Source organism: Mesocricetus auratus, unplaced genomic scaffold, assembly GCF_017639785.1.
Source record: "Mesocricetus auratus isolate SY011 unplaced genomic scaffold, BCM_Maur_2.0 Super-Scaffold_4256, whole genome shotgun sequence".
NCBI classification, from domain to species: Eukaryota; Metazoa; Chordata; class Mammalia; order Rodentia; family Cricetidae; genus Mesocricetus; species Mesocricetus auratus.
The window spans coordinates 29,867,370-29,892,147 of NW_024429182.1; the positions used below are offsets into that span (position 1 = coordinate 29,867,370).

The following is a 24,778-nucleotide window of genomic DNA, read 5'->3' on the forward strand; positions in this document are numbered from 1 at the left end:
CCACAGGTCATGGAAGGGTGGTTATGTAGGCTCGACTTCCCTTTCTTCTAAAATAGCACCCCAGGCTCCTCTGACCGGCCTCCTTCCACCACTGGGTCATGAGCCAACTGAAGAATGAGTTGATCCTACTTCCTGTGGCTGTATTTATTTTTAATTGGTCAGGAAGGCATGCATATCCCGGGAGAGACTCACGGCCTCTCAAAAGATCTACTGAGAAAGGCTCATGAAAAAATATAAAATAATAAATAAGTAGATAGCATAAGAAGTTGTTAATTCCCCCCAAAATATGATAGCTCAACAGAGGCAAAAAGCAGTAGCTTCGTGGAGCCATGCTGATTTATGCACAAGTTCAGCAAGATCTAATAAAAAAAAGTGTGCATATGTGTGTGTTAAATACTAAATATATATTATATGTGTATGTATTAAGTGAATTCTTAGCTGGTTTACTTCAAATAAATCCCATAGTTCAAGAACAATAAACAAGAAATCAGTGAGGTTTTTGTATATTTTTAAATTCAATTAAAATACAATTACATCATTTCTCCTCCCTCTCCTCCACCCTGCCCTTTCTCTTCTCCCATTGTCTCCCGAATTCACAGCCCCCTTCCTCTTTAACAACTGTTGTTACATATACACACAAATAAATAAATGTATAAATGCAATCTCTTAAATCTGTTCAGTGTTGCTGCATATATATTTCAAGGGGTGACTACTTGGAACTAAATAACCAATTAGGGGGACAGTCCCTAGGGGAGCCTAATTCTCCTTCTCTGGGCAATTGCTGACTACTTTAGCTTATATCTGGCTGTGAAGCCCTGTGAGATTTCCTTTTATGTTGGGATGCCAAATGATAATAGAATTGTTTAGACCTTTTTTAGGCTGTGGGTGTGGCTTCTCTATCTTAGATAGAAGATACAATACAATGTTTACAATAGGCTTTCTGGTCATCTGGATCTTTCTGGTTTTCTGTGGGCTCTTCAGCATTATAACCCCAGTGACAAGTGTAGAAGTTGTATTGTAGATGCATTCACTGGGGCTGCGCACCCGTGGCCAGTTGTTCTTTGCATTTTAACCAGTTGTGGCTTTCTGTTGTGATCTCTATCTGTGGTAAGAGGAAGCTTCTTTCATGGGTCGTGACCTGCCAGTGTAAGGATAACTATTTGAGTGTAGTTAGGAATTGAACTGTTTTAGGAAAGTGGCGACAACAGATTATCCACTAAGATTCATGATCTCAATTCACCATATTTCTATACTGTCTCCAAATGGTATGTATGCAGATTTAAACTTATTCAGTATGGTCCAGTAGACATAAGAATCAATGTTAACCTCTACTTGTAGTAACTCAAAAGCCTGAGATTATAAATGACACAAAAGACTAACAATCTTCTGCTTCATAGGAGAAAATGGAAATGGTGTCCGTTGGTGGCTTGAAACAACAGATGTGAAATCTGTGTGGAGGGTTGACAGTGTAGACACCATCCCAAAGAACATTTTAATAGCGACAACACTGGCAACAGCCGCAGCGTTGGCAGCCTTTGCATCCTCCTCCATTCCACTTGGTTCTGTATTTCCAGTTTACATAAAAATGCAATCAGTATTTTGCCTTTCTTCTCATTGGCTTCTCTTAGGATACTCATGGCTTTCAAAAGTTAGGATCAAGTTGTTTCTGCTAAAACAGGATGAATTGGGAATTTTTACCAACTGGCACCTATCAGAAGAGCCATTCTTTCACATGAATGGAAATGACAACCACAGTGCCATGGAGAAGCAGAAAATCCAAGAAATTCTCCAAAAAAAGGCAGAAATTACTAAATGTTGGTAGGATTTGATTTGGCTTGACTTTTCTTTCCTTTTTAAGTACTGTCAGTTTTGATCTGATTTGTTCCCTGCAGAATACAATGGTACAAATTTGTCTAAATTGTTATAATACAACATTTTGAGACCCGTGGTGGAGGAATGGCCCAGTGGGTAAATGCACTTGTCACACAGACCTGGGAACCTGAGTTTAAAACCTGGAATACACATTAAAGGTGGAAAGAAATAACCAGCTCCATCTTGTGGTCCTCTGACCTCCATGTGTGTCATGCACTGACACACACACACACACACACACACACACACACACACACACATAATAAATAATAATAACATAATAGCAAGTGAAACTTTTATAAATCAAGTCATAACAATGGAAGTAGTGTTCTCTTAACCTGGATTCCTTAACTGAAACATATCATTTATTTATTTGATTGAAAAAAGTACTAAAGAAAGATACTGTTGTCTTTCTCTGTGTTCAATGAAAATACAATTCAGCTGAAATTAGAGATAGCAAATAAATGGCAAACATAAACAGAAGAAAGGAAAGAAGCCATTCCCTCTGAAGGACTTTATGTAGTGGTGAGCATCCGTCCATAGAATATGTCACTGTTGCATCTGCATTGAGTTCAGAGTGTCATCAGGCTTTCACACTCTAGGATCAATAGTCATGAAACTTGGGACCTTAATTAGCTATGTAAAACACACTGATGAGTTTATTTGGATTAGAAAAGCCATAGGTCATAAAGAAACAACTGAGAAGAATGACCACTTGGTCAATTAGGAAATGTAACTATGCTTTGCTTCCCCTTCAGATTACAAACTAAATGAATATTCAATAATTCCTTGAGCCGGGCGTTGGTGGCGCACGCCTTTAATCCCAGCACTCGGGAGGCAGAGGCAGGAGGATCTTTGTGAGTTCGAGGCCAGCCTGGTCTACAGAGCGAGTTCCAGGACAGCCTCCAAAGCCACAGAGAAACCCTGTCTCGAAAAACCAAAAAAAAATAATAATAATAATCCTTTGAATCTAAGGCATTGATAATCTATCACAGGACCAGGTAGAGTTGGGTAGAAAGCACGTATTTACAGTAAGTCCTTCAAGCATCTCTTTAGGTGGTCACTTCTCACCAGTAGGTTTTTGTGGAGTTTTGCCAGAGGTGACATCTAGTCAACTTACTGCTTGTTCCCATCACCATCTAACACAGAGAATTCTTCCTGGAGCTACCTTTTGGAAAGGGATGTTTCTAAGCAGCGGCTGAGATGGAACTTGTAAAGAAGAGTCAAATAACCAGAAATTGCCCAGAAACTTCCATCCTCACACTTGTTAGTTTTCATTTTTCTGTTTCTTTCTTCCTTATTTTTGATCACTCATATTAATGTAAATGAGTAAATAATGCACATGTAAATAATTTAAATAATAAGACTATAAGAAATAACTGTTTCATTCTCTCCTCTCTCTGTCTCTCTGTCTCTCTCTGTCTCTCTGTCTCTCTATGTCTCTCCCTCCCTCCCTCCCTCCCTCCCTCCCTCTCTCTCTCTCTCTCTGTCTCTCTGTCTCTCTCTCTCTCTCTCTCTCTCTCTCTCTCTCTCTCTGTCTCTGCTCTCTCTGCAGAGCAATGCTGGACATATCTGTGAGTGTTCCACCAAAAACAAACTTTACCAAACATAATACAATATTTCAAGTGAAACCATTTAGAAGAAAAAATAACAAGGTGAATACATACTCATTCTTCTTAAGTAATTTAATGAATTCTCTCTGAGGGAAAGAACATTGATAGGTGAAAGGTCACATTTAGGTCACACATCTCAAATCATATTCTTGTAAAATAAGAAGCAAATCAAAATCTGTTTTCCTGGAATACTTTCTAATAACTAGATCTTTTCTTTTAAGTGACAGGGATTTCCCTCAACTGAAGAACAAGTTCAAGAAGCGGTGTGTGGTGAACTTGAGTGTGGGTCTCTAATAGTGCCCAGCCCCATCCTAGGCTGGTTGTTTCCTTAAAGAATCTTACCTTGTTCTTCAGACAGCTGGCTTCTTTTCAGACTGTTACATGCTCCATTGCGAACGTTACTTACACTTTTCTCATATCTTTGTTTAGTTTTCTTATGGTTCCAGACTATAAGTAGTCTCCACTTTCCATCCCTGAGGGAACCATATTTTATTCACTTGGACATTGTCCTGTCTCCTATAATCTTTGTTTCCTATGATCACAAAATCCCTTAATCTCCCTAGAAAACCCTTAAAAACTAACTTGCAAAGGACTCAGGAAGGGGTTTTCTTTTTAAAAAATTACACTGTGCATATTGATTGTGCATGGTACTGTGCTATATTTATACAAGTATATTGTTCCCATGCCTTGCTCCCCTTCCCCTTTTAATCCCTCTGCTCTTCTGTTATGTCATTTAATATGCTTGACTATACCTACGTATACAAAATATAGAAGCTCCAAATGAAAGAAAAATATATTTTTCTTCCTGAGAATCTACTTAATATTATTATCTCTGGTTGCATCTATTCTCTTACAAATGAAATGACTTCATTATTTTTATGGCTGAAAAATCCATTGTGTACAGATGTGATATTTTCTTTATCCATCCCTCTGTTGTTGGACACCAGGGTGTGGACATAGCCTAGCGATCATGAGTTGTACTACAGTGAGCACTGATGCACTAGATCTGTGGTGCTTGGAGACCTTTGGGTGAATGTCCAGGAATGGTGTAGCTGAGTAATTGGATAGATCTATTTTTAAGTGTTTTGAGAATCTCCAAACCAATCTTCATGGTGATTGAACTAGTTTACATTCCTGCCATCAGTACATAAGTGTTCCTTTTGATCCTTATCCTTGGCAGCATTTGTTGTTATTTATTTATTAATGATTGCCACTTAATGATTCCACTGAAATGGAATTTCAGTAAAGTTTTGAAGATTCTCATTCTCTGATGGCTAGTGTCGTTGAACAGTTTTTCATGTGTGTGTATTTGATCTGTTCATGTCATTAGCTTATTTATTGAGTAGTTTGTTTGATTATGATTGTGAAGAGTCATTCTTGAAGAACTGTCCTTGCCGGGATGGTGGTTCAGGCCCAAGGTCTCAGGTCTCAGGTCTCAGTAGTAGGGTAGATGACACAGAAGCATCATGACTTTAAGGCCAGCCTGATTTACATGTTGAGACAGTCTCAAAAACTAAAGAATTGTAGTTATAGCATCACATTTGAGAAGTTTCATCTGTACCTGGAACTGATTTCTATGACAAGAGCTTTATAGTGAGTATCTATAGAGTGAAACATTTAGATAGTAGGAAGAGATGAGGACACTTCATCTGTAAAAATAACATGAGGATCAGCCTGGACTGTAGTAGATGGTCTCCAATGGCCCTGGTATATGGGCCTTTTCATACGTATGCTCTGTGTAGTGCCCTGTCCCATAAAACGCTGTGGTCCATATGGCCAATAGAAAATACTGTAGTGTCATTGGTGTGTGACTTCGATGGCTAGGATGCAAAGGCATTGTGCTCTCTGCTGTATTCTGTATGACTGCTTGTTTCAGAAGGATGCCTATCACCATATCATGAGGACACGGAGGTAATTTACAGAGAAGCTCTTACAGAGAACTGAATTCCATTGCTATCTAGTGCTGCCTAGTAGCTGGGTAAGCCCCCGTGGAATAGGACACTCACAGATGCTGTAGTCCCTGATAACATCTGCAAAGGCACAATGGTCCAGCTAAGCTTCCCTCAAAACTATGACTCATAGAAACTAGGATATAATAAATATTTGTTACTATTTCAATGCAATTCATTCATTTGGGGATGACTTTTTATTGATATTCTTTTTCTTTTACTTTGTTTTTTTTGAACTCTCTCTTCAGACCAGGCTGGCCTTGAACTGACAGAGATCTGCCTGTCTCTGTGTCCCAAGTACTGGGATTAAAGGCATGCACTGCTGCCACCACCACCCAGCTGGGGATGACTTTTAACATTTTATCAATAACATAAAACATCTATCAAAATCTGATAGAGAAATAAGCAACATAAATTTTATTTTATAAACTAAGTCAACAGTTTTTAATTTTACTATTTAATATGAGGCTTATGATTATTTGCATACCTCCATATTTCACTGAACTTAATTTCTGTATATAAAGTCTGAAATGATAACTTTATTAAAATCACTTTTTAAAAGAAAATCTAGATATGAGATCAAGCTCCATATTCCATTGCATTTTAAATGATGAAAGTACTCAAAGGAATATTTGCTAACAATAAAAAGTTAACCAGGAAATGAGTAATGGAAAGGATGATATTTTTACTCAATTTTCATATAGAAACTTTGAAGTAGACAAGACCTTTTAAAAAGCAATATTTATTGACTTCCTGTTACAAGACTGACAGTTATAAACATCACAAATGCAAATTAAGATATAGTCTTTCCTTGTAAATTCTCCTTAGAAAGCAGCAGGCTAGGAAAATTATTAAAATTTGATTCAAACCTGTTTTTCTCATAGTTTTCCTATTTCAAATTACAAGAACTGATTTTATAAGTGCTTTGATAGTTGAAAAAATTAAAACACAAAGAATTGGGCCAGTGTTTGTAAAAGGGGCTTGTGTGGTTGGATGACGGTCACTTTAATTGTATTGCGTGTTGGGTCTGGCAAGAGTAGAGACGACAGGGTGAAGACCAAGTAGTTGATTATAGAACAGGTGGTTTCTTATAGAATTAAATGACATCACATTAAAGAATTTAGAGTAAAGTCCACTACAAATTATCCAGCCACTAAATGAAAGTGTCAGTGCTCACTGATGTTGTTCACAGAAAAATATAGCTTTGTGTTAGCACATTAGTTAATCCTGACATTGCCTCATCTTTGTATCTTCAGTTTCCCCTGACCTAAAATCCCTTCTCTTAATAGGCCACTCTTTTATAACTTGATATTAACATAACGCTAGTCTTGCTCTATTACTACATTTTACCATATAGCAGCTCATCTCCCCTTTCTTCTCAAATATTCTTATTTAGTCAGTGAAGCTTCTTTCTTCAGCACTTCTGGAATGAACGGACACATCTTTACATCCTTATATTCCCTGTGGTTCATTATGCTGTGTGCCTTATGGGAAAGAAGATTGTATTAGCGGTTCTAAAACATAGCGATAGACAGCTAAGAATGTGCCACAAGCTTCCATTCAATGAAAGAAATCTGTGAATAGTGTATGTTTACATCAGAATGAATTGATTCAGTTTAGCAAAATAGGCAACTGTCCTGCAAACTGACATGGAGAAACTAATTCATAAGCCACATCTGCATGTCCATGCTTTACTGATCACCTCATCGGTCCTAACCTTGGAAAATCCTTTGCAACACCTATCAATAGGGAAGTTCCAATTCTTTGCTCTGACTTTAATCTGGATTGTTCTACTAAGGTCACTAGTAGTGACTTCTGATAGTTGAATTCATCTGTTGATTCTCATGTCTTTTCCAGTGATCTGCCTGTAGCTTTGCATGCAGATGGCCATGCACTCGTCTTGAAATCTCTTCTTCTAGAACACATGTTCTCTTGATACTTTTCTTGCCATTTCTTTCAAAGGCGCCATTCTCTAGGACTCATTCTTTGAGCTCATGTCTTTTCTTCGTCATCTCTGGCAATATCAGATTGTCTTCTAACTTTTGAGCCCATCAATGCACTGATTAACGTCTAGATTTATATTTCCAGACTACATTCTGTTCTTCCAACATCAGACTTCTAGACACCTCCTTGAAAACTTCACCTAGATCTATCATATATATCAAAAACCTAAAATATCAGCTTCCTTTCTTGATCCAAACCTGTTTTTCTCATAGCTTCCCTATTCCAATGACTCAAAGTCTATCATTTCTGCCTTGAGACTCAAGTGTAATAATCATACATTGCCTTTTCTTTTATTTGCTTCTCATGTTCTTCAAACAGCAAATCTTGCTGATGCTATTTTAAAACTATATGAGCATTTAAGTTTCCTCAAAGGCTTGTCCCCATCATCCTATCTTTCTTCTGTTGTCTGATTTCTACTCTTAGAGGCAATCTCAAATGTAAATTAGAATGTAAGGACAATGTTATGTTTTCTACAGACTTCCTTTTGGGAGTCAGTCAAATCCCTAATGTTCTAGAAGGCACTGGACAATTTGCATCCCTTCCACCACCTTTCCCCCAATCTCATTTCTGTCTCTCTCCCAGCTTCGACTGCCCTTGCTTCTATGGAAACCTTGCTAATTATAACACACACCAGGTAGACACCTACCCTGGGGCAACTGCAGTTTCAGTTTCTTCAACCCAGATTCCACAGGGCTTAACCTCTCTTCTCCTTCTCAGTGAGTCCTCTGGTATCTGAATTAAAACTGTAGCCCCTGTGCCTATTCCCACACTGTCACGACCACCTCGACCAGCAAGGAAGACGCAACTCAGGAATCCTTCTCACAATCGGTTTATTCAGGACCTTGATGAACAATGCGGAGGCAGCCCCCAAGCGATCCCCTCCTGCCCTTAAGTAGCCGAGGCCAGCCAACCCTAAACAGCCAAGTGTGCAAACCATAGACTCAGTAGCATGCCTAAGCAGTCTAATGATCTTGGCATGATCCTGGCGGGATGGGAGCAGGCCAAATAAGGAGTTGTTTATCACTGAGAGCGCTCACCGGCAGGATGGTGGAAGGCTGAAGCCGGTGCCATCTTTAAGGCACAGCGTGGCCCAGCTCTCCACACCACACTCCTATTATCCAGAACATTTACCACAATTAATGTATACATTTTTATTTCTTTTTTCTCCTCCATCAGCATGTAAGTCATATGAGGGTTGGGTTTTTCTTTTCTCTATTTTGTACACATCTGTGTCGCCAGTCAGTATCTATGAGAGTGCCTAGAATATCCACGTTTTATTAGTAATTTACAGGACAGCCTGATTCTACTGAAAGTACAACATTTGATTTCTGTTTTGACCTTAATATTCAGATTACTTACTATCCAAACTGTTTTGAAAGACTTTTATTTTACTTTGCCTTAGTTGGTTCAAGTCCCTTACCTCAGTTTGTCAAATGCCTTGCAGCATAAAAGATCTGTATAATGTTTCAGTTCGTAGATTTTCATTGGTAAATTATGTAAAGATTACACAGTTTTCATGGTCTCTGTCCCTCACAGGAAAATTAAGTTCTTGTCAACCTAGGGACAACTGGTTTCTGTTATTAAATATGTAGGGCAAGGTGGTAACAACCTTGAAGATGCCCTTTGTTGTTTCAAGTCAATTGATCTATAATTTCTATGCTAAAAATAATGAGTGAAAAAAGAATGACATGAACAGACTATCATGGGTCAAACATGCTCCAAGAAGATTTTCATAGATGGATTCTCAATCACAGTATGGCACCAAGTCTCACTGCCAGTTTACAGACACTCCAAAATAGAAACAAACTGTTATAGTCTTTTAGTACTAGTAGGCACCTGTATTGCTCATACAGGAGCAACCAATATTCCATGTAAAAATATTGGAAACCTTTATTAATCAAGTCACTAAGGTCGTCATAATCACAACTGATTGTAAGATTTATTTTGATTGCCCTTGAAAGTGCACAAAATAACTTAATAAATTCCATATAATCCTAAACTTAACTGGGCAAATTTTTAAAAAAGAACAAGTTACAAGAGATTTCACATCTTATTGGTACCACATTGATTACTGGAATACAGATATAGTTGAAGCACATTAACCCCTGGTCTTTAGAAAAAATTAACAAAATTGAGTTGTCTAGTTTATTTTAATTGATGAATTATCATAATAGGAAGGTTATAGTACATGAAAGCAACATGAATAAGAGCTATAGCCAAATTCCTGTCACATTGCTTGTTAGATTTAAGTTTCATCTCACTGGAAAACTGATAAGGAAATGTTACTTATCCATTAATATTAAATGATAACACCTAAGAGTCTCTTATTTTTCTTGACATGCCTGATGCATTCCATAACATGGTATTATTTTATTTTATATTATAACAAAGTAAATGTATATAATATAATAAAGCAAATTACATTCCGTTTAAAAATGAAGTATGAGTTGAATAGCAAACAAAATCCAGTACATGAAATGACATCTGAAAACACAATAATAGAAGTAGTTTCTGTATGTAGCATGGAAACCATAGGGATGCAATGGCAGGTGGACAAAACAGAGGCACCTGCTTCCCGCTTCAGGCTACATGCTGTGATGCTCTAGGCAATGATAGCAGATCGTGTTGTAAGCAATGAAACAGTGATAACTTCCATGTTCCTTCTTAACTTTATGTTTCTGCTTTCAGATCTCCCTCCCCTTCCAGCGGAAGTTAGAGATGCCATAGCTTTAATGTCTGTTTTAGCTGCAAATCTCAATGCTCACTTTCTGTTAGAAAATCTAAAGCAGGTGGTATGCAATTTCTCTTGATTTGGAATTCTTTGAAGGCAAGTAAATTTGAAACTCAAGTGTGGGTGGGTTAGCTGAAATCATAACCCAATGACATTTTCCTGAATTGAACCCATTTTCTGCCAGTGCAGTCTATGCAACTCTCTCTCTCTCTCTCTCTCTCTCTCTCTCTCTCTCTCTCTCTCTCTCTCTCTCTCTCTCTCTCTCTCTCTCTCTCTGTCTCTCTCTCTCTCTCAATTGCATCACTGCCATGATCATTACAGACTCATTTTCATTGACTCTTTAAAATGCCAAAATGATTTTGCTTGTTTCTGATTTAGATTTCAAATGGAAATTATAAAAGTGTAGGTAAAGAGGCAGTGGTTGATGCAGGGATTTGAGCCAATATGTTGCTGAACAGAAGAAATCTGGTCTGGAAGGTGGGGAATCTGAACTAAAAGGAAAGGCATCGTGTGCTTAAGTTCTTAGGAAAAATCTTGACTTAGAAGCCCAGATTTTTCTATTTGTCCCAACCAAGTCAATGTTTGTCTTCTAACAATCAAATGCAGCCCAGAATGAAAGGGATATGCTGGAAGATGCTCTTCACTATTGACTGTCAGTGTGTTTCTCCTGTGTTGAGTGTGCTCCCGACAAAGGGACCATGTATGGAAGAGTTCTGCAGTGCCAGGCACACATGCAGCTGTTCAACAGCAGTGAAACACACAAACATGGACTGATGACAACAGGGTTATACAAAAAGTGAAAATACTGCTCCTGGCTATGTCATAGCTTGCTTCTTTATGTCTGCATGGAGGACTGTTGATCCAAGTAGAATCTGTAACAATACAGACCAGGCTCTTCAAGTCAGCACTGCTGGGTGGATGAGGACTGGTATTGATAGTTGCTAGAATAAGCAGGCATCTGCAGTAAGTGGGTCCCAAATTCTCATGGTGTCAGTTTCATCTCCAAAGCATTAGTCTACTGATGACTGTTTTTCCACTGATGGGGAACATCCCCAAGCAGAGTTAATTGTGTTGTTTATTCATAGCACTGCAAATAAACTCGTGTGACATGATGAAATATTGCAATTATACTTTGAAGGAGTCTGAAAAAGGAAATGCATCTTTTGTCCCCTTTTTTTCTTCTATTGTCATTTGTCAGTAAACTATGAAGAAGAAATTTCTCTCTGTGTGTGTTTTTAATTTGTTTTGTCTTCTAAATTTTACCACTGGGAATGATCCCTTAACAAACATCATGCAGTGGAGTGGAAGACATTAAAAATCTTGTAAGGATTTTAATCAAATGAGTATTTATAATTATTTGCCAAAGACAGCAAGAGAGCTGATCTGACATTGAGCCTTCCCAGTATAAAAGATCCACTGACAAATATCTGGTCAACAGGAGGCAGCCATGGTGTTCGCTGGCATGTTACAAAGAAACTAATGACGTCTTTTGTGCCTACAGACATTGGCAAGACTTTCGCTGTTTCTTAATGAGCATGGATCTTTGGGTTGGCACTCAGAGAGGTTTTTATACCGACTAAGCTCTGGAAAATGATAGAAGGGTATTTACAGGAATGGTCACTGAGTAGTTTCTCGGAAACTCTAATTTGGGCAATGAATCGTCCTCAGTGGGGACATTTACAGAACAGTGAATGCCCCCTGAGAATCTGTTTCAGTCATTTCCAGGCTCTGGATTGCGAAGGTTGTTACCTGACTCTGTCTGTTTTCTGGCTCTGGCCAAGAGCATGGTGATGTATCGTCTCTGTCTCACAAGCTCAGGGAATAGTTGAAGGTAAGGACCGTGTGGGGAAGCAATATCAGGACTTTATGCCTTTCTTTTTTCCGTTGAAGTCTCACAAATTCCATATTTTCTGAAAGCAAAGTATACATGAAGAACATGTTAAATTTAAATTTCCAAAAGAAACCCTCACCTACCCTTTTCTAATAAAAGTCTAGAATAGACTGCAGGAACTCCAGGCTTCATTTACTACACATAACAAAATTTTTAGTTTAGCTCATTTGGCAGCCATGAATCAGAAATATTTCAGAAATTAAAATGGTAAAAACACAATATAAATTGCAATATGCTGCAGCAGTTACAAATGCCATCCACTATCCTGGAAACAACACAAGCTATAATTACAACAGTGCGTATGAAGAAATCAAACACTAAAGAAGGAATGAAAGCACATTATTGTTAGTCAGATCCCACATGTTCCTAAATTAATTCATTTCATTTCTATGTACTAACATTGATTCTGCTTGCCAAACAAATGTACTGTAGATCATATCCAGTTAGACTAAGATAGTTTTAGACCAGTTCAAAATCCATAAACAGAAAATTTAGTATTACTAATCTAGGCAATTAGTAATAATTAGACATGATTAAATGACAGTATCTTACACATAATTAAAATGCATCACAGGTAATGATGGTCTTTGAAAAGTTATTCATAATGACTACCATTAATTTACTTCCATGTCATATAATCTCATTTAATATTTCCTGTAATGCAAGGAGGCTGACTTGTTACTCCCACTGATTGAATGGAAATGGATTTAGTTTGTTGGTCCTGTCTGTGTTAAGTGAGTAATAGAGCTCAGGTTTGTCCACATCCAGCTGGATTCCAAGGATGTGCTTCAAGCATGGAATATTGCTCCCGTATTAGCTATTCCCTGTTTTCATGAACACATGACAAGTACAGGCCTAATAAATTTTGCTGTCTTGATAGGGCAAAGAAAATTCAATGATAGGAAGTAAAATAGGTTTCCTGGATATCAAAAGATAATACTTAATATCTGTTCAACTAACAACGACTACAATATTAAGTGTTGCTGATGCCTTCTTAAATAGAGATAACCAGGGGTCAACCTCTGAACTCTTTGTTTAATAGATGATTATTTAACTGACTGGAAGGAAAATATCTATATAGAATTCTAGGCTTTGGAGAATGTGCTCCAGAGCAGAACCTAATTGTTTGTGGACTAGATTATCTACTTTGCTTTGAAGTTGATTGAAATCCATGTGAAGAAATAAACTTCAAAATTCAAAATAAAATAAAATAATATTTGTGGATCACCCCATTACTTACTGCTATTAGATCATTGGTATTCCTATTAAAAGCATGTTTAAATTTGCTTTCTTAGATCAAGAAGGCATCCAGTTCAGCTTATAGTCCGTAACATTTATAGCTTAAATTCATGCTTGAAGAGTCTTTATCAGCATGTCTTAATACACTATTACCTAAGTAACACATCTCATTCACTTATCCACTTAATAAATGGCTTGTCTTTGGAAAAAAATCACTACACTGGTTCAAGAAGACAAATCATGATAAAATTTTGCATTTTAATTTCTATATGCATTTATAGATATGGATGAAGAAGCTTGCTTACACTATAATGTTGGCAGTTTGAGACCTAAAATTACAATAATTTTTCCTGTTATTTGTTGCTTATACCATTGATTCCCAATCAGCAAGTAACATTCTACAAATACATTAGTACATTAGTTTTTAAAAAAGCCTTCTAATCCTTTTATGGAGAAAGAGAATTGAGTCTTTTCAAGCATAGGCTTGAACAAAGTTTAGGGAAGCAGTGGCTATTTAGCTTTCTTTCAGAAGGTGATGACTCCCCTCTCTACAGCCTTGAACACAAGTCCCTGGCTTTCTTCTAGCTTACCTTGATGGACACCTGCTCACAGGTGCCAAGTCATTGTGTGAGTTTCTAAGGCATGCACCTCCAATTCAACAGACTCCTGTTAAAGGAGGCAGAAGGAGGGCTTTCTGCAGTCTGTGTTTGTAGTGTAGTTATTTTGTCAGTAGTAAGAGAGACATAAACTGAGTATCCAAACAGATGCAATCTTCTGGAATGTGGCAGGAGCTTCTTATATATGCATTGTTAGACCTGGGAAGGACAGGTAGCAAGCCAAGGTGATATTCCAACCATTGTTGCAGTATGAGTTGTCAAGGGCATTGTAAATGCAAATCAACCCACCTAGGACATACAGACTTGGTCATTAAAGAGCCTTGAGAGTATGAACTTGTGCCAGAAAGGGGAAGTCAGAAAAGACAAAAATGGCATAGTTAAGAGGTCAACAGGTCTTGCTCTGCAAAATATGCAATGATATGGAAACCAAATGTAAAAAAATATCTTCTCTTTTTGTTAAATGTTTGTGGACCATCTGAATGACCTTCCAATTTCTTTCATCTTATTGCATTACTAATTATTTAAAATTGAGACTTATTTGGCTGTTTTAATATGGTGTGTGTGTATCCAAGAGATTTATGAAGTGGTAAATGAAGTATTCCTTCAAAATAATGGTTCAAATGAAAGTGAAATTTGATAGCAAATTTATTCTAAATCCCCATGACTGAGGAACAGGTGTTTAAAGAAGCTACAGAGACAACTGCTGTTTTAGTGCTGAACTACTCCTCCCTCTCCACTGTCCTTCCATCCCTGTGATCTGGGTTTAGGTGCATGAAAAAGCACCAGGACATAGCTCTTGTCATTCTTTTTTCATGGTAGTACATATTTACTTATGAAATCAGCTAAGAGAAATAAAAATTCATCTTAAATTGTATAAATCTTTGAAAATTATTAGTTACAATTTCATGTGGAACATCTATCTCAAATTTTCAGTATATAATAGCATACTTCCACAAATTTATTTTACAGCTATCTCTCTGTTACTAAAAAAACTTTGAGTGTCTTTAAGCACCAATATACCTTCATTTTTGAGCCCTATTATGTAGCTACATGCCAGGTACCACTATAGGCTAGAACTTAAGTACACAGATACAGGTAAGCATAATTATCATTAAATGCAGAAAAAGCTGTTGCTCAGATATATTCTGTAACTATTATGTTTTGCTTTGTTTAACTTATCAGTAACTGCATATGTGGAATCCAATAGTTTAAAAAATAATGTACAGACCACACATCAGTCTCCAGTCCTGGGATCTGTCTCACCTGACCAGTTGGTTTAATATCTCCAGAATCAATGTTTTTAGAAATGTAGAAGTTGGACTAGATGGACGTCAATGACATTGATGCAGATTTTGAACAATGTCAATATTTTAATGCTCTGAAGTTGTTTTAAAGCATTTCTAAAATTATGTGACTTTTTCCTATTTTTAAAAGAAATGTAATTTATTAAATAAGTGTAAAAATACCCTGTGATGAGAACCAGTGAAATATTCTGGTCCTAATTCTTCTGATTTTTTAAAATTATTTTTCAACACCTAAAAGGGCCAGTTACAAAACAGAAGCAAAAGTATCCATTGCCTCATCTTTACATATAATTCACAAGAATAATTTAGCTGAGATAATTCCTCTATTTCTTAGAAGAAAGTTGTTCCTTTCATTATTATAGACCAAGACAGTTCCTTCTACATCTCACAAAGTGAGGACAGGTAATTTCTAGACATTTGCCTGAAGGCTCTAAGAACTTGGACTCTGACTTGAGCTAACAACCAGCTCATGCTTATTAGCTTGGGTGTCTGTCTTCAATATCTCTAAGGTACCCAAACATTAAAGAAATGAGTACTTAGAAGATGAAAGTCAAGGGCAGAGACAAGACCACAGGATGTGAGCTATTGTCTATCTCTTGTGTTCTCTTATATCAGTATTGAAACCCAAGTAGACATTATCATCTGATTAAATCCCAAGTTATTACATACACAGAAAGAAATAATTTAGACATTGATTAGAGTTCATTCACGTTTGCTGAAATACTTTATTTTTATGGATATACCAAAGAACTCATAAACCTAAACTCAGCAGCAATACAGAAGCACACAAAAGCAGATGAGTCCAGTCAAAGCCAGGAAATGTTATTTGTACGTGAATCAGGAGATTCTGAGACCTTGCTTAGTCTTCCTCTGAGGCTCAGATCTCTGAAGTTAATTTTGATGGTGTATGAAATGAACTAAAACAAACAGGACCATATTTGCTTTGTTCAAATGATCCTTTTGTTGGGGAGGGAAGGTTAGGGTTAGGATTAGGGGTAGGGGCTAGTGTTAGGGTTATGATATGAGATAGGGTGGGGGTTCAGAGTTCAAGTTAGGGTTATCCAAATTGTTCTTAGTTACTCATCTTACTATGTTTTAGTCACTTCACCTTTGCTTTAAAGTATAAGTAATTTGTCTGCTTTATCAAACGGCATAGAAATATTTGTGTCATTATACAAATCAATGTAGAGATACAGTGGGCAAGTTCCATACATTTGTTTCTAGATGAATCGCTCATCCAGGTTCTGAGACACAGGGGATCCTTTTGACTAGTTTAATAATAAGTCATAAGCTGAAGCAACCAATTCTCTTAACTAAAAAAGATGAATTAACTTATGCAGATGCTATGTGAGAACCAGAGAAACAACTGTGGTAGTTAGTAAAAGACTCCTGTTCTGACTCCTTGGCTTTATGGCAGCTGTTAATGATGGAATGACTGGAAATCTAAAGACTATTATCTGTCTCCTAAGAAATGTGAGTAAAATAAATACAAATGAGCAGCTGTGGGAAGTGGAGAGGTAGAATCAGGGGTGAAAGAAATGCAGGTGTTCCAGGCTGTGTCCTGGACACACCACTATACCTTTCTTTTTGCAATTTCACTACTTTAGGAACTCCTGTGGCATAAAAGCGAAATTGAAAAGAGGGAGTAAAATTCAGGATAATTTTGTTATTTTCCAGTGGATCTTAACTGTTCGAAATTTCACAGTTTAACAAATATCATATAAGGATTAACAATGTTCTATTGTTTCTAATCACTGTAGTCGCACGTGAATTTTATCATCAGGAATGTTTGAGAAATGATACATTCCTTCTACCTGCCTCACTCAACACACTTAATGTTTCGTATAGACAATTTTTGCTTTTTTAAATTTGTCTGTTATAGTTTTGCTTATTTGTTTAATATGTTTGCTGGGAATTGAAACCAGAGCCTCACACTCACTAAGCATATGCTCTATCTCTAAACCATACTCTAGCCCTTATCTGTGTTTTATTAATCTATTTATGTGTTTATAGGCTTCATATAGTTGTAACTGAAACATATATGCCAGTATTTGCACTTTTCTGAAAAAACATATCCATAAGTTTCACCCCATTACTAAGTTAATAATAATAATTTTGAGTGGCTCACACTAACTTAAGAACAATAGAGAATATATTTATAGTCCTGTTATAATGTATTAACCAAACATTGAGGAATGCACATGTTACTGAAATGTATTTCTATTAAACACTTGGCAACTACCCTCCCAGAAACACTGTTCAACAGATGAACACATTAGCATACCTAATTCCTTATACCCCACAGCACTTTAACTAAAAACAGGGATTGGATACTTGATTTGTTTTTGATGAAAAATGATTATTTGATAGGTCAATAACTATTTGCTTAATTCTTTCCCATTTAAACTTTGTCAACTCAAGTTAAATTAGAAGATCATTGATAGATTCAAATTGTCTTTAGATAAATCCCCAAGGGAAAGAGTGAATATATCCCTCCTGTTGTGGACAATAAAAAAATGAAAAGAAAAATCCCTGCACACAATCTTGTTCATATTTAAAAGTGCTTAATTCACAGGGGAACATGTGAAAAATTCCTGTGATGAAGCTACAGATCCTTAATAAATCTAAATGAGAAGAAAAAATTAACCACCTAAAATAATAAGCAACTTATGGCATTCTCTGGGTTGGAAAAGAATAACTGCCTCCATGTTGTTTGAATTGTCCAAGAGTTAACCCCTGACACAAATGGAAGCAGACTGGAAGAACAGGACTACAATTATTTTAAGGCTCTTTTAAAATATGTTTCATCGATATTAAGACAATATCATCAGGGAACATTTTTTTAAATCACATAATAAAAGTAGGAAAGTAATTAATAAAGACTAACAAAGTATAATTATGATATCAATAGTCACAATTAGTGTTTCTAGTAAATGGGAATATATATTCTAATGGAGTTTTATAACTAAAGAAAAATATCTGCTACCTAGGAGAAAATTTAATATATCCATCTTTTTAGTTGAAATACTTTTAGTGACCAACAAGATAGGTAAGCAAGCTTAAGCACATTATAATCTTTCTACTTTGTATGAGCTTTTTATTTATTTGTGTGTGTCTGTATTCATGTGTGTCCATATATATGCATCTGTGTATGTACATATTTGTGTGTCCTGGGTGGCTATAGACATTTATGTGTGAAGATCAAAGGACAAATTTTAGAAGTCGGTTCTTATAATTAAACTCATTTGGTCAGGTTTGTTTTGCAAGTACTGTTGCCAACTTATCCATCTCCCTGTCCCTAATTATTTGCTTGCTAGCATTTTAATCTGATAGCCATTATAGATCCATTGCTCATCTGATGATGGAAGACCAAAAATTTGAGAGCCAAAACCTTGCCAGGTTCTACCACCTCAGATTCCTTGGGAAGCAACTTCTCCCTCTGGTCCATTTAATCCCTTAATTACACTCTGAAGCTGCCATTGGAACCTGAAGGAGTTTTCAGAATGTTTAAACTTACGGGGCTCAGATCACTGTGTAGCAGAATCACTAAGAGTTTTTCAAAATGCAGACTTTTGGTACAAGCACAAGAAATAACAGTTTCATTTGGTTATAGCGTGGCTCAGACTATTTTTTAAAGAGCTCAGGCAGCTTTTATGATCTGCCAAAGCTGGGATTACTCCACTCATTTTGATGTACTTTCAGCCTACTATAAGGCCAAATTGATTCTCAAAGCTATATTCAAGGGTATAAGTAATAATGTCATAAATTAAACAGTTACAAAACAATAATGCAATATTCTGAGTGTGCTCTTTTTACACCTGAAATCTATGTGTTTGGGAAACACATTATTATTCAAAGATGTTCTTGTTACAAATATGTGAACATTATATTAGTACTGACTTTGCATTTTAGTTAAGTGTTATATCCCAAATCACATTACTTTAGATTAACAAAAACATAAATTATCTAATCCCAGTTCTGGAGAAGCTAAAACAGGAAGGAGGACCACAATCTTAACACCAGCCTGGTCCATGTCTCAAAATGCAGAAAAAAACAAAACAAAAACCCAAAGGGGATCAGCAAAGATATGAATTAATTAGCCAGAAGTTGATTTGATGTCTTAAAAATTCAGCTACTGGATGAGAAGTTAGAACCTGCCACCGTTTATTTAAATTTTTCCTTTTAGGTCCTTTTCATGTTTGTTTTATGAGGCTGACAAAATAGCATTGGTATGGATGTTTCAAAATGTTTTTAAAGCTCCATGATTTTTTAAAAAGGTTTTGTTTGTTTTTCAAACAAAAATCAAAAACTGGAGCAATGCTATTAGGGATGTGCTTATCTAGACAACCAGAAAATACTTGACCACATATAAACTTTCATGGAGTCTGATCTCAACAGACATCCTTTTTAAGCACCTGTTGGAGTCAGCTCTGCCACTGCCTCATTAAATGGGATGGAGTTTAACTTCCAAAAGCAGATGGCATTTTGAATGTCTGGAATGCGCATTTGCTCCTTATGTTCCATTCTAGCTCACCAGCTCCTGGACCACTCTGGTGACCTTTGGATTGTGTCGATGATGAAGACATCTGTAAACAATCTTGGACTCACCAGCTTTGTTTGCAAAGGTTCATTCAAAGTAGTTGAATTCACACACTAAGCAAATAAAGAAAGACTAGCATTTTTCTACTTGTCACCCACTCTGAGTTGTCTATCAACAAGGAGCTTATTGAAAAGGTATAAACTGTAATTGCAAATTGAAGATGGCTGAAAGCTTGTCTAAGAAGCTGTTTCATGTGCTTTACAGCATAACTTTTCAACATGTGCTTGATTATATTGGAATAACTAAAAATGCCATGGAAAGTAACACAGAAGGTGCCACGACTGTATTAAAAATGATCAAAGCTGTGTCTGTACCATTTCCTCAAATATATTCTTCATGCCTGTGCACAGTACTGTATTTAATTGAGTCCTATTGGCCTGAAGGTCAAGGGTCATACATAGTGGTTTCAACACTTCAATTTTGAGACAGCTGAATGTGGTCATGACCTGGCTTAGTCAGGGAGTTGATCATCTTCATCTTTAAGCCTTCCTGCCCTTTCTAAAAACAGCAGGGCCTTTAACCAGGAGATATTTTAAGCAGTGTATACTCAGTCTTCTCATTGGGTAGGAGCATATTTTGGCCTCTTGCCTGTGTCAGATTGACACATGTGCCGTTAGACTTGGATGCTAGTCCATGCTTCTCACCACTCATATAAGAACCTTGCAAACACAAAGGCAGACCCTGTGATTGCTAGCAGAGAGCCCGTGAGTAGAAGTAAGCGGAGGAAAGACCTTTATTAGAGATGTGACTGCGCTCCTGGGATCATCCATTTTCAGGCATTTGCAACTCAGTGTTCAGATTTTTGGACCTGTTTTCCTAAAAGCTGGCTGGGATTTCACCCCAGAGACACCCCTACTTGTCTCTGGATCCTGTCACTCTTGACAAATACTTATAGAAGACATTGCCAATCCGTGAATAAGGGAACTAATGAGAAACTGCTATCTAAAACTTGAGCAGCAAAACCAAAACCAAGCAAACCCAACAAATCCAAAACAAATCCAAAAGAGAGCTACTCAAACAGTCCATACTCACAAGAAGACGCGTAGAAAACACACTGAGATGTGACTGGTTTGCTAACTGGGTTTATCAGTCACTTGACTGGCATGCACTGGATACCCTGTGTTTTTTCTCCTTAGAAAAACAATTACAAGTCTATGTTATTCTATTCAGCTGGGACCAAAAAATTATGAGTATTGCAAAACACAGCCTCTAAAAGCAAAATGGAATTGAAGAGGGTAAAGCCTGTGCCACAATCATGCCATTCCAATACACTCATACCTGGTACTCGTGTCTGCACCTCTAAGAAATTTCCATTTTTTCACATCAAAAAATCCAGATATGAAGCCGAAGCTGCCTTCTTCGCCAACCTGAAGCTGTCTGATTTCAACATCATCGACACCCTTGGAGTTGGAGGTTTCGGACGAGTAGAGCTGGTAGGTGAATTTTGTTTGAATACTTTCCAAAGCATTTCTTACTCCTCACATTTTTTTCTAGGCTGAGATCTCTTTCTCCTCCCCTCTTCTACCTCTCATTATTAATTATTGTTGCTCTAGCTCAGAAGCAGTCACTTTCATGCAAGACAGAAATTGCTTAGCACTATGGGCTAGAATATGCAGTCAGTGGACATCAAAACTGCAACTTGCTTTTTAGAAAACTCTTTGCAGTGAATAAATGCTAAACATATTAATTTAATGATAATCCTTGAGCCACTTTTTGCCCCAATTGTCTATGATTTTTTTACTTCCTTCCATGTTTCTGATCAGAGATTGCTAACTCAATTATGCCACAATTAAATTAATTTAGATGTAAACACAGAAAAAAGAAACTGAAATTTATAGTATGTATCTACATATCTATAAGTATAGTTATATTTTATATGAATACACATATGTATAACATAAATATAGTGGTAGTAATTCTATAATTCCATAATTATAAGCACTTAAGTAGATTATAGTAATAATGGTTTGGATGTTTTGTGCAATTTATGCAGTTTATTTCACATTATATATGTTTCATGTAATTTAGTTCACTAGATAATATATACCCTATATTATGACATTTTTGTTCATTTGTTAAGCATATTGCATAAAGCATGTTGTATAAATGTGGTATAAACAACATGAAAATGTAACTCTATTTTGCATTTGTTTAAAATAGGAATTTTTAAACTGACTTGTTGCAATAAAAATTAAGAAAGGAAATACTTCCTGGTACATTCCAGATATAGACTCACTTCTATCTCTCTGCTGAACATGAGGGAGTCCCTGATAGGAGATGCTAGTACAGTATGTTAGGAACTCCCCAGCACTGTGTGAAGTGCAGTCAACAGATACTGTTGCCACCGAAGGTCAGGAGGAATCCCTTCCATAAAAGTCAAGTACCCAGAGCTATTTTTATGTTTGTTTGTGTTGCTGTTATGCTCCCTGGCTTTGACACAGGGAGAGATGTCATTTGCTGGAGTATGAGAAAAGGCCTTAGCAATAAGGTGTGGTTCCCTGAATCTGTATTATACTTTCTGTAACATGGACTGAAGCTATGCAATAATTACTACTATTTCAACATGAACATTCATAATGTGCCTGTGAGGATCTGGTTGTTATAATTATGGGTACGAAATTCAAGTAAGGGTCCAGAAAACAGACAAATCTTCCTGTTTTTCTGAATTTTGCTGACAAATTAATGGAGCCTGTCCTATGTTTTTGTTTTGTTTTCTGCTGTTACAAATACCATGCCGAAAGCCAATTTAGGAGGAAAGAATCTTGTGGGATTAACAGGTCTATAGTCCATGTAAAGGACAGGGTTCCTCTGAGCAGTGATCTCAATCTGTGGATCACAACCTCTTTGGGTCACATATCAGATATCCTGCATATCAAATATATACATTAGGATTCATAGCAGTGGCAAAATTACAGGTGTGAAGTAGCAACAAAATAATTTTAAGGTAGGGGGTCACCACAGCATGAGGAACTGTATCACAGGGTCACAGCATTAGGAAGCCTGAGAACCACTCCCTTAGAACATGATTTGGATGCTGTTTGATATAATTAGTTAAAACCACTTTTAAAGACTATGGGATAGGGAGGGGAAGATGGCTCCGTGGTTAGAAGCACACACTTCCCAGCACCCACATAGACCTTCACATGCAGGTGATGTTATGATCTATCCAGGCCTCTACAGACTATGCTCTCCCTTGCACATGTGTGTGCATGCACCCACACAAACATACACACAAATAAAATTAAAAATAAAGTCTTAATGAAGACTATGAGCAATAAAATAGCTGTTTTTGTTGACAAAAAAGCAACATGATGTCTGCGGATTTCTAGAGAATAACTTCAAGTTACTTGCTTTGTGGAATATAAAGATTGTCTAAGGATATCTGGAATATTGAAGCTACTTTATAATAGCTTTGGAAACAGTTGTAAGACCACTTTAAGTAGAAAAACTCAATACTGGCTTGACAATTGAAAACTTACAGAAAATTTTCTGAAAATATAATAAACACAAAGAAATAGTCACAAAATTTAGGGAAGTTTAATCATATAAAATGGTATACAGTTTTTCAAGACAAAATATGCATATGTATGTTCATGTATATGTGTGCATGATTATGTATGGATACATTTATATGTGTAATTCCCATCTCGGGGGAGATACTATACGTATCTGCCTGATTTATCCTTTTGGACATTATAGTTTACTGTTTTTCATAGACACTGTAAAGAAAACCAAAGCCCTAGTCTAGAAAGAGAGTTTAGCAGTTAAAGGTATTGTTGCTCTTCAGGAGGATCTGAGTGTAGTTCCCAATATCTACATCAGGTGGCTCAACAATCTCCTATAACTCTATCTCCAATGATCTGTCACCCTCCTCTAGCTTTCCTGGGCACCTGTATTCACATAAAAATACACACATGTACACATAATTAAACATAAAATTATTTTTAAAAAGAATAAAAGAAAACCCCAGCCAAAAAATTCATCTAAATTAAAATGTAGCTAGTTTGCAAAATGTTGGTATAATAATCATAAATGAGTAGTAGGTCATTAGAGACAGTGAACCCACTGAGATCAGAGACTCATGTCCTTAAACTCAGAAGCCACATCATGTGTGATCTTTCACATGCCAAAATGTATAGATTAGCAAGTATATAAAGTATTAAAAATGCATAGATTTTGAACGCATGGAAACACAGTGCTGAACATATTCATAAAAATTATGTAATATTTACAACTTGAACCAACAATTTTTTATTTACCAATAGTAATTATCAGGCAAAGAATATTAAAAATAATGCCATAAATTACATGTAGTATCCTAAACATTCTCCAAGCATAAAATTATAAACTCTCCAATGAGATTTGAAGAGTTCAGAAATTTGAAATTTTGAGCTCCATGTTCTAAAAGAAGTAAACATTTTGTAATTATTACTATTTGATACACAGATACACATTTTGCATGAGGATATGACTGTTCATCCTAACTCTTCCCAACTTCCCATTTGTCAGTTTAGGTAAATTTAGGTACAAGAGTATTTCTGTCAGGAGAATTTCTAAATGACCCACTTTGTTTTGTGGAGATGAGATCATCATAAGCAATTTAAAATGTATTCAAAGTTCAGCCTCCTATCTCTGATCTGCCATTAACCATGCTTTTCAATCTGTGTTCTTTGTTTTATATATATATATATTTTTTTTTTTGGTTTTAATGAGACAGGGTTTCTCTGTTTTGGAGGCTCGAACTCACAGAGATCCGCCTGCCTCTGCCTCCCGAGTGCTGGGATTAAAGGCGTGTGCCACCAACGCCCGGCTTATTTTTAAAGCAGTCTTATTTTATAGACCAATCCCAGTTCCCTCTCCCTCCCTTCCTCTCTTTACCCCCACCTTGGAACTCATAGTTTGCTTCCAAGAGAGAATAAAATTAAACCATAAGCAAAGCAGGTGTGGCACAGGTTCGT

At 36.6% G+C, this 24,778-nt stretch overlaps 1 protein-coding gene across 5 annotated transcripts in view; it reads left to right on the plus strand.

Moving 5' to 3' along the window:
- Prkg1 (protein kinase cGMP-dependent 1) overlaps positions 1-24,778 on the plus strand; it is a 1,145,204-nt gene that overhangs the window by 1,075,206 nt on the left and 45,220 nt on the right. For all 5 annotated transcript variants that reach the window (XM_040745627.1, XM_040745622.1, XM_040745633.1 and 2 more), the window contains one exon: positions 21,157-21,253. In XM_040745627.1, coding sequence (XP_040601561.1) covers positions 21,157-21,253 — 97 coding nt within the window. The remainder of the gene's footprint in view (positions 1-21,156; positions 21,254-24,778) is intronic.